The following is a 16666-nucleotide window of genomic DNA, read 5'->3' as shown; positions in this document are numbered from 1 at the left end:
GTTTGCCTGTACTTGATATATGGCAGTAGTTTGACAGCAAGTTAAATGTCACGTAAAATTGGCAAATGATACAGTCAGTTAATCAACGGTGTATGTGCAAAAAACTTGATTTAGTGCATTCAATTTACTTCAAAAGATTTCACTTGGAATTTGTTGAAGTGGTGTAAAAAACCCCCCAAAGTATTCCAGTAGTAGTGTGGTAATTATCGCAATCCACAGCATAGCTCATTTTATAAGGCAGAAAATGTTATAGTTTAAATTTTGAGGCAGAAGATATCAATTCAATTTATGAAGAACTAGCAACAAATTGGTCAACTTGTTTTCTCTCACTGCTATTCAAGGAATTCAGATAGAGGCCTGGAAACTTGGATCATGTGCAATAAGTTTGTACAGTAACTCCTCACTTAAAGTCGTCCCGGTTAACGTTGTTTCGATGTTAAGTTGCTGATCAGTTAGGGAACGTGCTCGTTTAAAGTTGTGAAATGCTCCCTTCTAATGTCGTTTGGCAGCCGCCTGTTTTGTCCACTGCTTGCAGGAAGAGCAGCCCATTGCAGCTTGCTGGTGGGGGCTTGGAACCAGGGTGGACCAGCAGCCCCCCATCAGCTTCCCCTATCAGCTCCCCACTCCCCTAAGTTCCCTATGCAGCAGCTGCCTGCAGTTCAGTTGTCCCTCCCCCCACTGACATGTGTTGCTCCTGCCCTCTGCCTTGGAGCTGCTCCCGGAGACTCCTGCTTGCTATATGGGGGGGAGGAGAGAAAATGGAGGGGCTGCCAGGGTGTCTCCCCCTCCGCCATGCTCCTGCACCCTGCTTACCTCATCTTCCATAGAGCAGGGGGAACACACAATGGAGGGAGGGATCTTCTAGGCAGTAGCTCCCATCTCAGGTCTCAGCAAGCTGATTTAATTAACAGGGCAATGTACTTAAGCCTGGGGTCAGCTACTTAAAGGGGAAATGCACATTTTCTCTCACACACAGGGTCTGTCTCTCTGCCTCTATTTGCCCTCCCTCCTTTCCTGCTGCCTTGTAGAGTTTTGTAAGAGTTAACCCTTGAAGGCTCAGTCAATTGCTAGTTCATTTAGCAGTATGGCATTCCCTGGGAAATATCCCACCCTCTGACTCCTCCACCTCAACTAAGCTTCACAATCATCATCACCATGTACCAGTGTTAAATTGTTTGTTTAAAACTTGTGTGTGTGTGTGTGTGTGTGTGTGTGTGTGTGTGTGTGTGTGTGTGTGAGAGAGAGATAATAGTGATAAAAATTTCCCTGGAACCTAACCCCCTCATTTACTTTAATTCTTATGGGGAAATTGGATTTGCTTAACATCGTTTCGCTTAAAGTCACATTTTCCAGGAACATAACTACAATGTTAAGTGAGGAGTTTCTGAATGTTAGGGTGAACCATGCAGTTACTGTTCAATCTGCATCAAAATCTTTGCTTTAATCTTCTATTTTCAGGGCTTTATGACATGCAAGTGTGAGCCCAAATGAAATCTGCCTGATGAGGTGTCAGCTAAATGGTTAAAAGAAAATCAGTTTGACTGGTTTTGATTTTGGTTGTTAAAAATCATTAAAAAAAACTACAACACACTGCAGGGTATTACTGCTAAGGGATTTTTAGTTGACAAATTAGTCATAAGGGGAAGGACCCTCTAGCCAGTCACAAAACTGAGGTTGAACCATATGAAATTTGATTGCATCCTCCATTTTGGGTGGGAGAGTGAGATTTTAGAGAGACTATTTTGAGGAAGAATGAGTGCATCACAGTAATTAAGTTTAGAATAATAACAGTCCACAGTTCCAAACAGAGAGACCCATCAAACTGAAGGGCAGACTAATCCAAGATATTTAAAAGACAAAGGGGTAAGCGGGGTGCAGGAGCAGGGGGGAGAGGGAGACACCCTGACATTAGCCCTCTTTCCGCCCCCCGAACAGCAAGCAGGAATCTCTGAGAGCAGCTCCAAGGCAGAGGGCAGGAGCAGCACATGGCAGTGGGGGGAGGGACAGTTGCTGCACAGGGAACTTAGAGGAGTGAGGAGCTGATAGGGGGGCGGCTGGTCCACCCTGGTTCCAAGCCCCCACCAGCTAGCTGCAAAGGGCTGCTCTTCCTGCAAGCAGTGGACAAAACAGAGGCAGCTGCCAAAGGACGTTAGAAGGGAGCATTTCACAACTTTAAACGAGCATGTTCTCTAATTGATCAGCAACTTAACATGGAAACAACGTTAACCGGGACGACTTTAAGTGAGGAGTTCCTGTAATGTTATCATCACAATCATCACCATCCACTAGAATATTTTAAACTAATATTTCCATCAAGTCTGCAGATCCTTTTCTCTCGTTGCCAGGGAAATTCTTAGGTACCCTGTTCTTGCTTGGGTCTCAACATAAAACCCAATGTATTTGTTGTTGTTTTTTAAAACTTACCTATTTCCTCAGTTGTTCTACCATTTTTTTTTAAACTTCAGCCTTTACATGCACCAGCATGTGTTCCACTTGGGCAATTTGGTTCTCCACTGCTGTCAGTCTTGCTGAAACATTTTTCATTCAGATTCTAATGAGGTTACTGATCAGTGTACAAAATCCAGTTTTTCACTCATGGACTCTCTAAGTGCTCTCAGTGAGCTGTATCGTTTCAGCCTGGTGGTAATGATGCAGTTTGGGTCACTAGAGGCCTGAAGTACTGTGCCCAGACCCTGGGGATGAGAGGGAAGGAGTGTTTCATGTCACTAACAAATGATTTCTCCAGCTAATTAAGGATCTGCTGTAAAGAGGATCTTGATCCTTTCTTCTTCAGCTGGAAGCGTTGTAGCTGTGGCGGAGGGCCTCAAGGATGCTGGCGCAGAGGATTTTGGACTGTCACAATGTTAACATTACTTGATGGTGTGTTTTGTTTGGTTTTTGTGTTAAAAACACCAAAACAAATGCATTCTTTTACTCACTAAAAAAATCACTGTTGGAAGATGAGCCTTCCAGAACTCATATTGTCTGCCTTGTGGATAATGGAGAGCAACTGTGTTAACCTAACAGTGAGGTTTAAATGTCCTTTTGACTGTCTCAATTTGATATCCCCAGCATCCAAAGAAGATGGAAGAATAAAAAGATTCTATTTTCTGTTTGCTGTATTAGGGACCATAGTTTGGAGCTATCCAAGGCCCAGGCCCTAGAAGATTTAGATATTTTTAATGACTAAATAAAGATTCAAATTGGAAAAACAAAAACAAAAAAAAACCACCCCATCAACCTTAGGGTTACGTTGCACTGTTGTTTTTAGGCCAAAATCCTCATTCATTTCAAAGAGATCTCTTGCCTGGATCTTTGGAATCCGTCCTCCTCACCTAAGGGTAAGGTAAAGCAAATTTTGCTTCAAGGATTCATGAGCATCAGGAGCTGGTTTCTAATGTAATGGTTGACATGCACTGATATAGTCTCTTCTGCCAACTTCGTAGCTCACATGTCCTAGCTGATGTCATCTGTAACAGCTGAGATCTTTTGGGTAGACTTCAGAATATTTATGATTTAAATTTTTGTTAAGGGAGTAAGTAGTTTGTCCTTTGGAATTTAGCTATAAAGGAGGGTCTGAGTGTCTACTGCCTGGCCCCTTTCTTTATGTAGTTATTTACATGTGTCGTGTGTGTGTGTGAAATACTGTCACCTGTGTAAGAGTGTGTGTGTGTGTGTGTGTGTGTGTGTGTGTGTGTGTGTGTGTGTGTGTGTGTGTGTGTGTGTGTGAAATCTTGATTCAATAACATTTAAACCCATCATGCACTCACTCTGAGGTGAAAATGACTATACATGGTGCAAAGCAGTAGAGAATCAAGCCCCTAATATGTGAATACATGTGTAATACCCATAAATAGGGCTTTTGTTTGTTCACAGTAACACTGAAAATATGCAGGGCCTTTTCCTTTGCTTGCATCCAAAGAAACTGAAAAGGAGTTTACTGATCGGTGTTCCTCAAACATAGCATCATTCTGTTGGGGTGCATTGTCTTTCCCTGAAGTATTATTTTTATCCATAAAAAAAATTCTTGTGGGGGTTGGAGTGGGACCCTTGAAATTAGTATGATTTGTGTTTTACTTGTTTCCTTAGTGTCTACAGCAATCCAGGAATGTTTCCGCAAGACAAAGGCATGTAGAGAGCTATGTGTATCAAAGCTAATTTACAAGTACATAGAGGAATTTGAGAATATAGGCGCTGACCTTTTACTTTCTATTCACTAGCAGTGTGGAAAAAAATCATTAGAGAGCTTTGCTCACTCTGTCATCTGTTAACCCTATGTTGTGTAATGATGCTGGTAACATTTTATTCATGCCTTTGAAAAAGAAAAGAAATTTAAAAAAAATTTTGTATGAGAAATAGTTGTTAAAAACTGCCAGGCAAAGACTGACTATTAAATGTGTTGAACACTCCTTGTTTCCAAATGGATTGCATTCTCTCTCATCCCCTCTAGCCATATTTATCACAGGCTGTTTTTTATTACATTTGTTTCTCCAGAGAATTCCACAGATGCCGCTTTTTAAAATTTCATTTGTGTAAGAAAGAGAATTGATTTACATTGTCCAGCCAAGCATTGATATTAATGATTGATGGGGTTAAGAGCTGATGGTAACATCTCTGCTGACTTGCTTGTTGGCACAAGCATGCATTCCTGATGGCTTAGTATTATGCAGCAAATCTGGGTAATGATAAATAGAGCAATAATTAGGCTCATAGCAGTGCCTCCTTACCTACAATTGCCTTTCATTTATAATTTTTATACACAAATTTTATAAAATTAATTGTGATATAGCCACCAATAGAATAGGACAATACGAATGCTAGCAGTAAAAGGGTTTCCATGCTGCCTAACTGACATGGTCAACCCTGACCTGGAGAGGTCAGTTCTGTGAGAGGGTAGTTCAGTCAGTTCTTTAACAAGCATGACTACCTAACAATGCACCAGTAGTTGTAGTGTACCAGTATAACTGAGATCAAGATTTGATCCAGTAGGTTTAATGATGTGGTTGTATGACCAGAACTGGACTGATACCAACTTAATTTGTACACAGAGCAACTGTCTCATGGTAATTACTTCTGATCACTATTGACTTGATCCAGAATCAAACCAGCACCATATATGTGCAAGATTCTATATAACGATCTATATATATTTTAACCAGATCTTTTATCTAATAAATTCAAAGATGATCCAAGACACAAAATATTTCTTCCAACACTATCGGTCTTAATTTCCTAATTTCTTTAAATAGAACATGAATCCATCTTCATCCATGGTTTCCAGTGACTAGAAGTAGGTAAAATGGCCAATGTTTCCTCGCACTCACTCTGTGCAGGTGTAAATGATGTTTTCTTCCTCTCTTCTGACACTTCACAAACGGGGTGACTGTTCTATTTGTTGTAACAATCTAGTTTTTAAAAATTAAACTTTCAGAGTGAGCCACATTCTCTTACATATATTGTTGTTCACTTGGTGGCCTGGGATCTGTACCATTAAGTCGGTTTCCAGCTTGACAAATGCCCATACTACTTCTGCTCCTCTGCTGTCAATGATGTCAATAGAGGAGCTCCTGCAAGATTTTAATAGCTTTTCTTCCTTCCTTCTAAACAAACATTATGAAAATTCTTGGCAAACCAGCAGCAGCCCTCTTTAAGTCTGCACTGCTCTTTGAAGGTTTACACGGAAGCATAGTAGCAGCTGTAAGAGCAGTTATGATAGGGAGAAAGATTTTTTGAGTTTTACATGAACTAAAAGTTGTGAAAACCTTGTCAAGGATAATCCCATGACTGCAAAACACTGGTTCATTTTTATATGCAGTTTTTTTTTTCAGTTTGAGGGCATTATGAAAAGAATAAGCAGATAGTTTTGTTTGCACAGGTACATCTAGTATAATGATGTAGGTTGGGACTCAGCCTGAGTTGTTACAAAAACATTACTGAAAGCATTTTCCAAAGCTGGTAATAGCATTTAAAGAGGAACAGCTGCAGTGTTTTATAAAATTAGTGGCTATTTACTCTAAAAAATCTAGTTGAGATAGTTTTTTTTAAATGGTTTAAAATCTTGTGGGGCTGAAGGCATATAGACACTTGGTCCTCAACCGCATGTACCTCACACCATATCCAAATCAGACATATTTTAGGTGTACCCACACCTTGGTCCCTAAATGTACAGTTGTATCAAATTTAACCAATAGGAGATGAGTTACTGCCCCATGTAGCTCTCAGTATGTATGTACAGGTGTTGTCGTTGTTTATATAGCATAGAGATTAAACATTTGTAGTGTTCTGACAGTCATCAGTGTTGGTCAGCATTCTTTTAATTTACTTAGGTACAAATCCAGATTGCAGTTACAGAACTGTAAACTGGGGCAGCTTCACTGAAGTCAGAATTTGATTCTTTGTATTAAACTGGAGTTGTGCATCCTTACATATAGTTTGGCATGGAAAAGAATTTTCATTGCCACCAAATTATCATATAAAAAATCTTTGCAGTAAGTGAAGGAGGACTGGCTTTTTGTTCTTCTCTCAACACTAAAGGCCATATTCTATAGACTGCCTAATCTTTTCACTGAGGAAGCCAGCAGAATCCTTGACATATCAGATTTTAGAGGGCCGTCTAAACTTTATAGCGTGTAAAGCTTCTGTGGTGAAGGAATTAGATGGAGGTTTTATCGAAGTTAGGCCTAAATATGTGTTTCAGTTGGGGAGAAACAGGTGAATGTATGAAATCCAGTTATAGATTGGAATGCTAACCCTAAAACCTGCTGTCAAGGAGTGATGCCTGCCCCTCCCTTACTCACCAGTACATACATTCATGCTCTCTTTCAAGTAACATAAATAGAAAAAATAGCTGGTGCAATTACTGAGTTTTTTTAAGCTATCTGTATTTGTGACGGGATCCCCGGGTACACCCTGGAACTGAGATACTGTTGTGCCTCTTTAACTTTCAAGCCTAGGCTGTCTCTCACGATGCTTTGCTAGTGACAGGCAGCAAACCCCTCTGGGCGCTGCTCTCACTCAGCACAACAGCATGTGGAGCCACACATCCAGCTATTTGCAAGAATGCTCACTGAGCCACTCACAAATCACACACAGAAGGGCACCAGCAAATTTCCCAAGCCTCTTACCTTGCATCCAAGAACTGAGCCATCTTCAGTTCATTGCCCAGTCCATCCCTCGATGTGGAAAGGAGACACACGAACCTTTGTAAACTCAGCTGAGATTTCCCAAGCACTTCAAGCAAAACACACTGTTTTAGGTAAAATCTGAAACAGATTTATTAACTACAGAAAGATAGATTGTAAAGTGATTATAAGTTCTAGGCACAAAAGGTCAAAGAAAATAAAATGTAAGCACCAGTCTAAATCTTAAATCTTATTAGACTAGGTATTTGGATCAAGCAGTTTTCTCACCCCACCAGATGTTACAGTTCTTAACACACAGGCTTCCCCTTTAAGCCTGGGACCAGTTTCCTCAGTTCAAGTCTTTGTCTTCTCAGCATTAGCGTAGGTAGGAGAAGAGAGCGGCTAAAGCATGATGCCAGTGTCCCCTATTTTATATCTTCATTCCATATGCCTGGAAGACACTAACCTGGTGGGCTTTGCTGAGTCACAGAATTGAGCAATCTCCCTGGTGTGATCTTGTGCAACTGAGTCATAAAGTTGAGCAGTCCCCATTGTGTGGTGCTTGCGCAACTGTCATTGAATTGTTAATCCCTTGTTTACTATTCTCCTGCTGGTCAGTGGCTGGTGATGATCATTCTACGCCCACCAGGGTGTTGGTCACCTCCTTTGTTGTTATCACTGGAGAACTAGCATTGGGCGACTTCCAAACTCACAACATACTTCACTAACAACCATACAGCAAAATCTCATAACATCATACACATTAACAATATACATATTTGGAGAGAACAATGGGTTTCAGCAGATCAGGATCTTTCATGTGGTATCTTACATGGCATGCTTTGTATGAAATATATCATAACTATATGACACGGGTGAATGTGGAGTTTCCAGGATGCTGCTTTGAGGTACTTTCCCACAGTATTATTAGCCAAAAATCTTTAAATACAATCTCTCCTCTTAAATTATACTACCCATTTTGTATTTCTTTCCTTTTTTATTAGCTCTGTCCTCTTTTCTTTGCATGTCTTCACCTCCCCAGGATTTTGTATGTTTATTTTTTCCCTCCACTCCTTTTATTTCTGACACACATAGGCTTTCTTTTTTCTCCTCTTTGTTTTTGGTTTTCTCTCTCCTCCTCTTTGCTTCAGTCTTTAGTGGTCTGACAGGTTTCTCCTTTTATTACCCTTGTTCTAAAAATGATATTTCACAATCTGCCTCCCTCTGGCAGAGCTTCCTCCAGAGACTGTTGATACTACTCCATGAGTCAAACTAAAAGGGCTACCAGAAGGCAACACAGGCACACACTTATTCTCTCAGGGGCTCAATGCACTGCCCCTGCAATGCTCCTCACCTGCTGGCACAGAGAATGGAAGATCAAGCTCGACCCTTAATTCTTCTGGTCTGCCACTAGCCTGATGCTCAAGTGTCTGTCCTTCTCCATTTGTATGCTTCATCCCTCTTCCATCAGCCGGTTGTATATTTCTGTTTCCCTTTCTGTCATTCCTGTTTGTGCCTGTCTCATCCTCATTTCCATGTCTTTCCTCCCCTTCTTTGTCTCTTGTGTGGTATCTCAGGATTGCTGGTCTTTCCCTAGAGGGGCCCACAAGAGAAACAGCAAAGTGATCCCCTGGTACTGCAGAAAGAGGAGCTTATGCTGGTAATGCTGGGGAAGTGCTATGTGCAGCACCAATATATCAGTGGAACTCCCATGCTGGATTCTCTTGCAGGGGAATATTTAAAACGGGACAGTGAGGCTACATGGGAAGCTAGTTATGCCTGCAACTCAGGCTGAATCAACACCACCCTCTTCGGACATGTTTCCAGACATGCTGCTTGCTTCTGATTTAATTTATTAATATTAAGGTTTTTTAAGAGGAATTTTCCAACTTAGCCAATGGGCAGTTTACTCTGGGCTCCTTGCACATTCCTTTTAGCCATAATTATTTAATTAAATTGACACCAAGATGCTGCTTGCAAGAGACAGTTATTCTGGTTGTTGGACTAATTGCCAGTCAGGGTTTCTGGATGGCATTCCTTTCACAATAAGGCTGCTAATTAATCTTGCTGCAGTTCTCACAGGAAAAATGCTGATAAGCATATCACCAATTAACATAAGAAAGAAAATGTCAAGAGCCCTGTTGTGTTTTAGGGAACCCACTCCCAGTGAGATGAATATCACTATTAAATACGGAGACAGACTAACTACTAAGTATGAAAACCAATGTGCCATGACACAGCACCAAAACCACACAGATTTTATTCATTTAGGAACCTGCATATTGAATGTCTGTTCACTCTTATTTAATAACATTGACCGTAAGAAATTCTGTGTACAACCGAAAGATCAAGGAATATGAGACAGGAACATTGCAAGGATCCTGCATGTTTGATAAATAATTTCTCCCAGAAAATTATTCATAGAGTGTATAGGTGAAGTAGCTTAAAAAACACATTAAAGACATTGGGACAGGTCCTCAGATGGCCCGTAATCTGGCCCAGGAGCCTCACTCAGAAGACCTTATAATTTAATTCAGACAGACCAACAGGTACACCTAGGAACAATTCAATCACAAAGGGAAGTTAGAAGAGACAGGGGTAGGTGCTAGTTGGTGAAGACCTTCAGCAGTGGATCTGGCCCATCCAGGGGAACATTGGTGGCATCTTTGGATGTATGTAGGTGACACTGCTAGTGCCCTTGCTCAGGGTGCTGTGAGAGCTGGCCCACTGGAGGACATGTGCTTAGGTGAAAGAAGTGTTGGTTTTAACTTATGAAGCCTTATGATTCTTTTTTCCTCTCCTGTGCTTACAGGTCAGAAAATCCTTCACCACAGAAGTGATGTCTTAGAAACAGTAGTCCTGATTAACCCTTCAGATGAAGCAGTTAGTACTGAGGTAAGTCAGCTGGAAATATCTTATTGGATGTGTCATAAAAGCACCGTAAGTGAATAAGAATTCTGACTGTAGATAAATGAACATGTGGGAGTGAATGTCAGTAAAAGTGTCAGCCTTCTCTTATCTCTTCCTCTTGTTTCCTTTTCCCATAATAGGATTTTAAAGGACATACAGCAGGAATACTCATATCTCCTTTCTCAGGGTTACATTTCCAATAACCTACTAAAATCTGTTTTTGATTAAGTGGAGGCAACTGCGATGAGAGCTCTTGTGCTGCTGCTCCCGCACCCCTCCCTGGCTTGGTTCTGTATGTCTATTTTAAACTTCGTATAAACCAGGTCATCTGAGACAGTTTTAGACGTTTGAGAAGGATTATCATGTATATAACATCTTTCCTCCAAGAAATCATATGCCATGATCAACAGAGTTGGAGGCTATCACAGAACATGAGATCTCCAAGTCCTGCATACTCTTTACAAGAGGGTCAAAGCACCAGCCATGTATCTCAAGACCCCTCTTAGAAAGAGAGGCAAAGCAGCATTCCATCCAGGAAGGTGTGGCAGATAAAAATAGGGATACTTATGCAGTTAACAAATAATTTTCAGTGTGTATACGGATGATCCCTTCTGAACATATTAGAAGTATAAAACCTTCAAATGGGTATTTTGTTGCCAGGGATGTAGTTTTAATTGCTGTAAACTACCAAAGAAGAGATTCTTATTAACATTGTGTAACATTAAACACACATAACCAAAAGGAGGATATACTAATCAAAATGTTTAAACCTTTAAACATCAAGTAAGTCATCTTTATTACAATTTCTCTTATTTCCTCTCTGCTGTTATAGAATCTCTTAAATTGCAGTAAATTTATTTAATGAGAAAAGATAGAGTCAGTTCAGGTGGCAGCTCTTAGGTTCTGCTGTTAAAGTCTGATCCCCTTTCTTCTTATAAGGAAAGAAAAACATCAAAAAATGGGGGCGGGGGAGAAGAAAGAATGGCAAAAGGTAGGAAAATGTGGCTTCTGTCTCTGAGGCTTGCAGTTCAATTGATGGAAGGCCATAGGAAAAGCAGTTGGCATGCAGGCCAGTTAGCAACTCCTGCACCCTGGCTTTACTGCCCTGGCTCTGGAAAATGTTTGGGTAGGTTACTCTTAATTTCCTCTAACCAGTCTGTGGGAGGTAAAGGGTTTTTTTTGTTGTTTGTTTTTTCCTGAGATTTGGCTGTTCTTCTATGCTTTCATTCTGCCAAACTGGTAACAGCCAAAAGTTACAAGGTTAATTTTTTCTTGGCTAGCTAAGCAGACTCTCATTGGGCAAAAGTCAAAATGAGAATTAAGAAAGCAGAAGAAGGAAAAAAGTGGGAGGAGAAATAGCCATCTCACCCCACCATATGTCAGTCAGGAACATTAGGTTCATATCACAGGAGTAGCTCAGGACACAGCCAGAGAGGAGATGATGTCATTTGGTTCCATCTCCTTGTCTAGTCAGGATGGAATATCTGTTAGAATGGGAAAGAAGAAGGCTCGTGGTGTGATTGTAAATCCTTGGGACCTGCCTTGTGGGAATTAATGATGCAGGTTTATGCACTGAGCATGATGCTGCCTAAAAATCCTAACATGTTCAGGAAGCTGCAAATACTCCCTAGGAAAGAAGTGTCCAAAACAGGCAACATTCTTGTCCCATCAAAACTGCCAAAACAAAATACATTTCCTATAGTCTGTATATGGACAGTTTCTCTTATTTTAAGAAGATTCTGCTCTGTTGCTATAACAATTTTATAACTTTACCACATCTGGAAAACTTCTAATTAGCTATTTCTTTAGGCCAGACAAACTCATTAAACACCATATATTTAACTTAATTCTGGGCTTTCTTTCAACATGTAACATCCTGATATTTTTCATCTACTTTGAACAATATAGCGCTTCAACCAAGGCTAGGGTTAAACACAACATATCTCGATCTATTTTATACTACCTTATTACAATTTATTTTAAAACTAATGGTTTAATATCAATGCACAGAATTCTGATAGTCCCTCATTAGCCCGTCTTTATACTCTTTTTATCTTTGTCTCGTCATTTTTTCCATACATGCTATGTATTATGTTCTAAAAATTGCAAGTATTTTTTTTCTGTTTCTGTCATAGTTCTTTATCTCTATAGAAACTCTTTAATCATCAGTTAATAAACAAAATTGAGGGGAATTATATGATAGTCATGTATCGTGGTTCATGAGACAGGAAGTAATTTTGTGGCTGAAAAAGCTGGTGGTTTTATACATAAGCTGGCTGACTGCCCAGAACAGTTCCTGCAAAGAGGAAAAAAAATTAAAGAGGGAAGCCAGTTCTTCAGTGGATTTTAATACAACTAAAACAGATGAGACTTGAGCGACATACATCAGCCAGCCGGCCAACACTTATCAATGTTCTCTTCTGAAACAGAAATCCTTGACCCACCAAGGATATTGTTGGATTTTATCATCCAGCACAATTAGTGACAAGCCCGTTTTAGGCCTGCTTTTAATTACGGGGTCCTTCTGCTGTTCAAATTTCAGGGCCATTTCTTTAATAAGATCAAAGTGGAGGTCTTCCTGATCCATACTCTTCAGTAGCCCCTTTCAACTCATTCTAAAAACAGAGTTGTTGAACAGAGATGTAGGTCAATACTGCATCCTTCCTGGCATAAAACAGAATAATTTAGGGCAATTGATCGCTTAACAATCAATAAATAAAGTTATAAAACTAGCTTGTTGGGAGTGCTGAGAGATGCTGTTTTGTGCCTTAGAAATATTTTGCAAAAAATGTATTCAAGAACTCAGTTATTTACACAAAACTCAGTTGGATTCCAGTCATATTTAGCCAGCAGACATCCCTCTAGATCTACAAGCTTTACTTTGACAAAAGACTGTCAAGCAGTGATGGCGCAGTGGTAAAACTTGGGAGTTATCAGCGGTAGTGAAGGCTGTTTTTGAAAGTGAAAATAATCTGTAAAGGTAAAGAGAAAATATATATATATATATATATATATATATATATATATATATATATATATATATATATATATATATATATATACACACGCAGAGAGAGAGAGTGTTTTAATATTCAGTATCTACTTTAAAACTTCAAAACGTTGTTCTACTAGTAGTAATCTCTTTGAACCAACAGGCATCCATATAATTTGCCAATGTATATTCAGAATAATATGCTGTGCCAGCACAGTGCAAGTTACAGTGTCCATTTTTTTCTGACTGTGAGCATCACACAGATTGTGTACCTGACTATTTCATGTTGGTTAAAGTTAGGAATGGGTGAATATTGGGGCGCATAAGTGTTCATGAACTTTGCAGATTATTTTTAGTTCACAAAACTAGTCCAAGTTTATACAGTTTTTTGTTTAATTATACCTGTTTTTTTTCTTCATGATAAATTTAGTTGTTAGTAAAGTTTTTCTAGCTAAAGAGCAAGTAGTGCTATGCATTGGGGAAAGAAGGACATTCCTCCCAAAAAAATGGTAGGCGGATACAAATGTTTGACTTGTTACAGTGCAGAGGTCATGTTGGGCCAAAATTGTCCCTGATGTAACTCTATGGACATTCAGAAGTACACCAGGAGTACATTTGGTCCATTGTAACTTTTTTATTTTAATTTTTCACTCTCCTTTGCTCCTTTTTCACATTCTCTTCAGTTTTATTTTTTCACTGTATCTGTTCTCCACTCATTTTTATTCCCTTCCCTTTAATTTTTCCTTTACTGTTTTTTCTTTCTGCTTCTTTAAGTGAGATAAGTTAGGTATTCTGTGTAACTCTTCCTGAGTGTCAATGGAATTACATTAGGGATGACTTCAGCACAACACGTTCTGTACACTATAACAGGTCAACCATTTGTCTGCTTACCTTTTTTGGGAGGAATCTTTCATTGGACCATCTTCTGTTAGTGGAAGAGACAAGCTTTCAGGCTTTCCCAGACCTGAAGAAGAGCTTTGTGTAAGTGTGAAAGCTTGTGTCTCTCACCAACAGAAGTTGCTCCAATAAAAGATATTACCTCACCTACCTTGTCTCTCTAATATTCTGGTATCAACACAGGTACAACAACATCTTTTTAAAGTGTCCTTTATAAATAGAGTATATGATGGGTTCGGTCACAGAGATCCCCTTGGGACTGTCGCCTGATGTGCTGGAATTACCTCTGAGCCCATTTTTCCAGACCAGTATGGGACTTCCAGAACCCTTGTTTGTTGAGCCAGACACGCTAGCCTGCTGCAACACAGAGCCAGGGTCTGGTCCATGCCCCCCCAAAGCTACATCTTAACTGAAAACAGCTCAGCAGGTTACCTGTCTCCAGCACCATGACCCCAGTGGGATCCAAACCCCAAGTAAATCTGTTTTACTCTGTATAAAGCTTATACAGGATAAATTCATAAATTGTTCACCCTCTATAACTCTGATAGAAAGACATGCACAGTTGTTTGCTCCCCCAGCTATTAATCACTTACTCTGGGTTTATTAATAAACAAAGGTGATTTTATTAAGTATAAAAAGTAGGATGTAAGTGGTTTCTAAGTAATAACAGACAGAACAAAGTAAGTCACCAAGCAAAATAAAGCAAAAACACACGTCTAAGCCTAATACATTAAAAAACTGATTACAGCTAATATCTCACCCTTAGAGGTGTTCTAATAAGCTTCTTTCACAGACTAGATTCCGTCTTAGTCTGGGCCCAATCCTTTCCCTGGCACAGTCCTTGTTAGTTCCAGCAGACATCTCGGGTGATAAGCAGGGGTTTTCTCATGACTGGCAGCCCTGTTTGTCCTGCTCGACCCCCTTTTATAGCTTTGGCACAAAGCAGGAATCCTTTGTCTATGCTTGTTCTCTTCTCCCCTCCCCCCCCCCCCACCCAATCCATGGAAAAGTACAAGGATTAAGATGGATTCCAGTATCACATGTCACTGTAAGACCCCTAGTCTCCCTGGGTTGACCCATACGTAAACAGGAAGGTTTGCAGGTAAATAAACCATTTACAACCAATTGTCCTAGCCAATGGGAGCCATCAAGATTCTAAACCACCATTAATGGCCCACACTTTGCATAATTACAATAAGACCTCAGAGTTATACTTCATATTCCTAGCTTCAGATACAAGAATCATACATGGAGGAATATATGCAGTGGTTTATAACCTTTATGATACCTTACAAGAGACCTTTTGAATAAAGCATATTCCAGTTACATATTCACACTCATACGCATATTTCCATAAAACATACGGAGTGGAACGTCACGGAGTAGAAACCCAGTAATGGGTGAGTGGGTTTGAAATTAGGCAAAGCAGGGTTTGGACCAAAGAGGAAGGTTGGAAATGTGGTAGCTGCATTTAATTTTTGTGCTTTTGTTCTTTACCTTAGGTGCGCTTAATGATCACAGATGCTGCAAGACACAAGCTTCTTGTACTAACTGGCCAGTGCTTTGAAAACACAGGAGAGCTCATCCTCCAATCAGGATCGTTCTCGTTCCAGAACTTCATTGAGATCTTCACTGACCAAGAGGTTTGTCCTTAATAAAAAATCTTTCATAATGTTTTAGTATGATGAAGTATTTTTAGATGCATTGAAGATGGCCACCTTTATATACTTGAAACTAGCATTGATGCCTCAGTGTTGGTGTCCTTTGGCCCTCTGTACGCAATTTTCTTCAAAATGTCTAATTCATTACTTTAGTTTTCATGTAACAACAAAATTAAATTTTAATTTGGCAAACTGCAATAATAACTTTATGAAATAAAAAAAACCAGGAAGCCTTTTACAAATGGAAGGTAAAATTCCCATGTCTAAAATGTAAAGCTTATTTATTCAGTATACTTTTACAAGGCTTTTACTTTTACAATTAAGTTTGACACTTTGTTTATATCAGTTCTTGCCTGATAGCAACTACTTTGCTGTGTGTCTTATTTAATGTAATCTACAATCTGTAGGATTAACAACTGATATGTTCAACACATATCTGTTTATTTTTGCTGCATAGGGAAGGACAGGGTTCATAATATCTGAAACCAATGTAACATCTAAAAATTAGCATCATGTACAAGTATGTGACAAGATATAAACCAAAGTGTACTGCGTCCCTGTCTGATTAAAAAAAACAATGGGATTTTAAAAATGCATACAAAATTAGGGCCAAATCCTACTCTTACTTGTAGAAAACCAAACTGTGGGAAGGGGAATGGAGTAGTTAGTAATCTATTTTCAGTTAGGTAAATAAGTCATTCCTTTCAGGCGGGGAAATCTGTTGCTCAATACAATTTAGAAATCCAGATCTTTCCACAGGCAATGCCTGACATGTGATTTTCAACTTCTCCCTTTCCAGATCACTGTAGACATCCAATTCCAGTGTCCTAACAGCAGCTCTTCACAATTTGAAATCATCATTTTACATTGGCTGCCCCACATATCTGATTCACTCTCCCTCTGAGCAATCACACTGATGCATTTTAACAAATCTATCGCTGCGTGAACAGACAGCGTTTTTTAAAAAACAGATATCTTTCCTTGGTATTAACTGTCACCTTGGATCTAAAAAGATAAAAGGAAGTTACACCTTTGCAACATCTTCTGAGAGAGTGGGATTGCACGAGAGTAGTTGTGAACAGAAT

General features: G+C 39.6%; 1 protein-coding gene across 1 annotated transcript in view; it reads left to right on the top strand.

Annotated features, from left to right (window-relative positions):
- The window catches only part of MAP1B (microtubule associated protein 1B), a 111869-nt gene that overhangs the window by 68813 nt on the left and 26390 nt on the right, over positions 1-16666 (top strand). The window contains exons 3-4 of the mRNA XM_050945255.1: positions 9934-10016; positions 15423-15563. Coding sequence (XP_050801212.1) covers positions 9934-10016; positions 15423-15563 — 224 coding nt within the window. The remainder of the gene's footprint in view (positions 1-9933; positions 10017-15422; positions 15564-16666) is intronic.

Source organism: Gopherus flavomarginatus, chromosome 3, assembly GCF_025201925.1.
Source record: "Gopherus flavomarginatus isolate rGopFla2 chromosome 3, rGopFla2.mat.asm, whole genome shotgun sequence".
Taxonomy (NCBI): Eukaryota; Metazoa; Chordata; order Testudines; family Testudinidae; genus Gopherus; species Gopherus flavomarginatus.
Note: the sequence above shows the minus strand (reverse complement) of the source record. Positions and strands in the feature narration are given on the sequence as shown.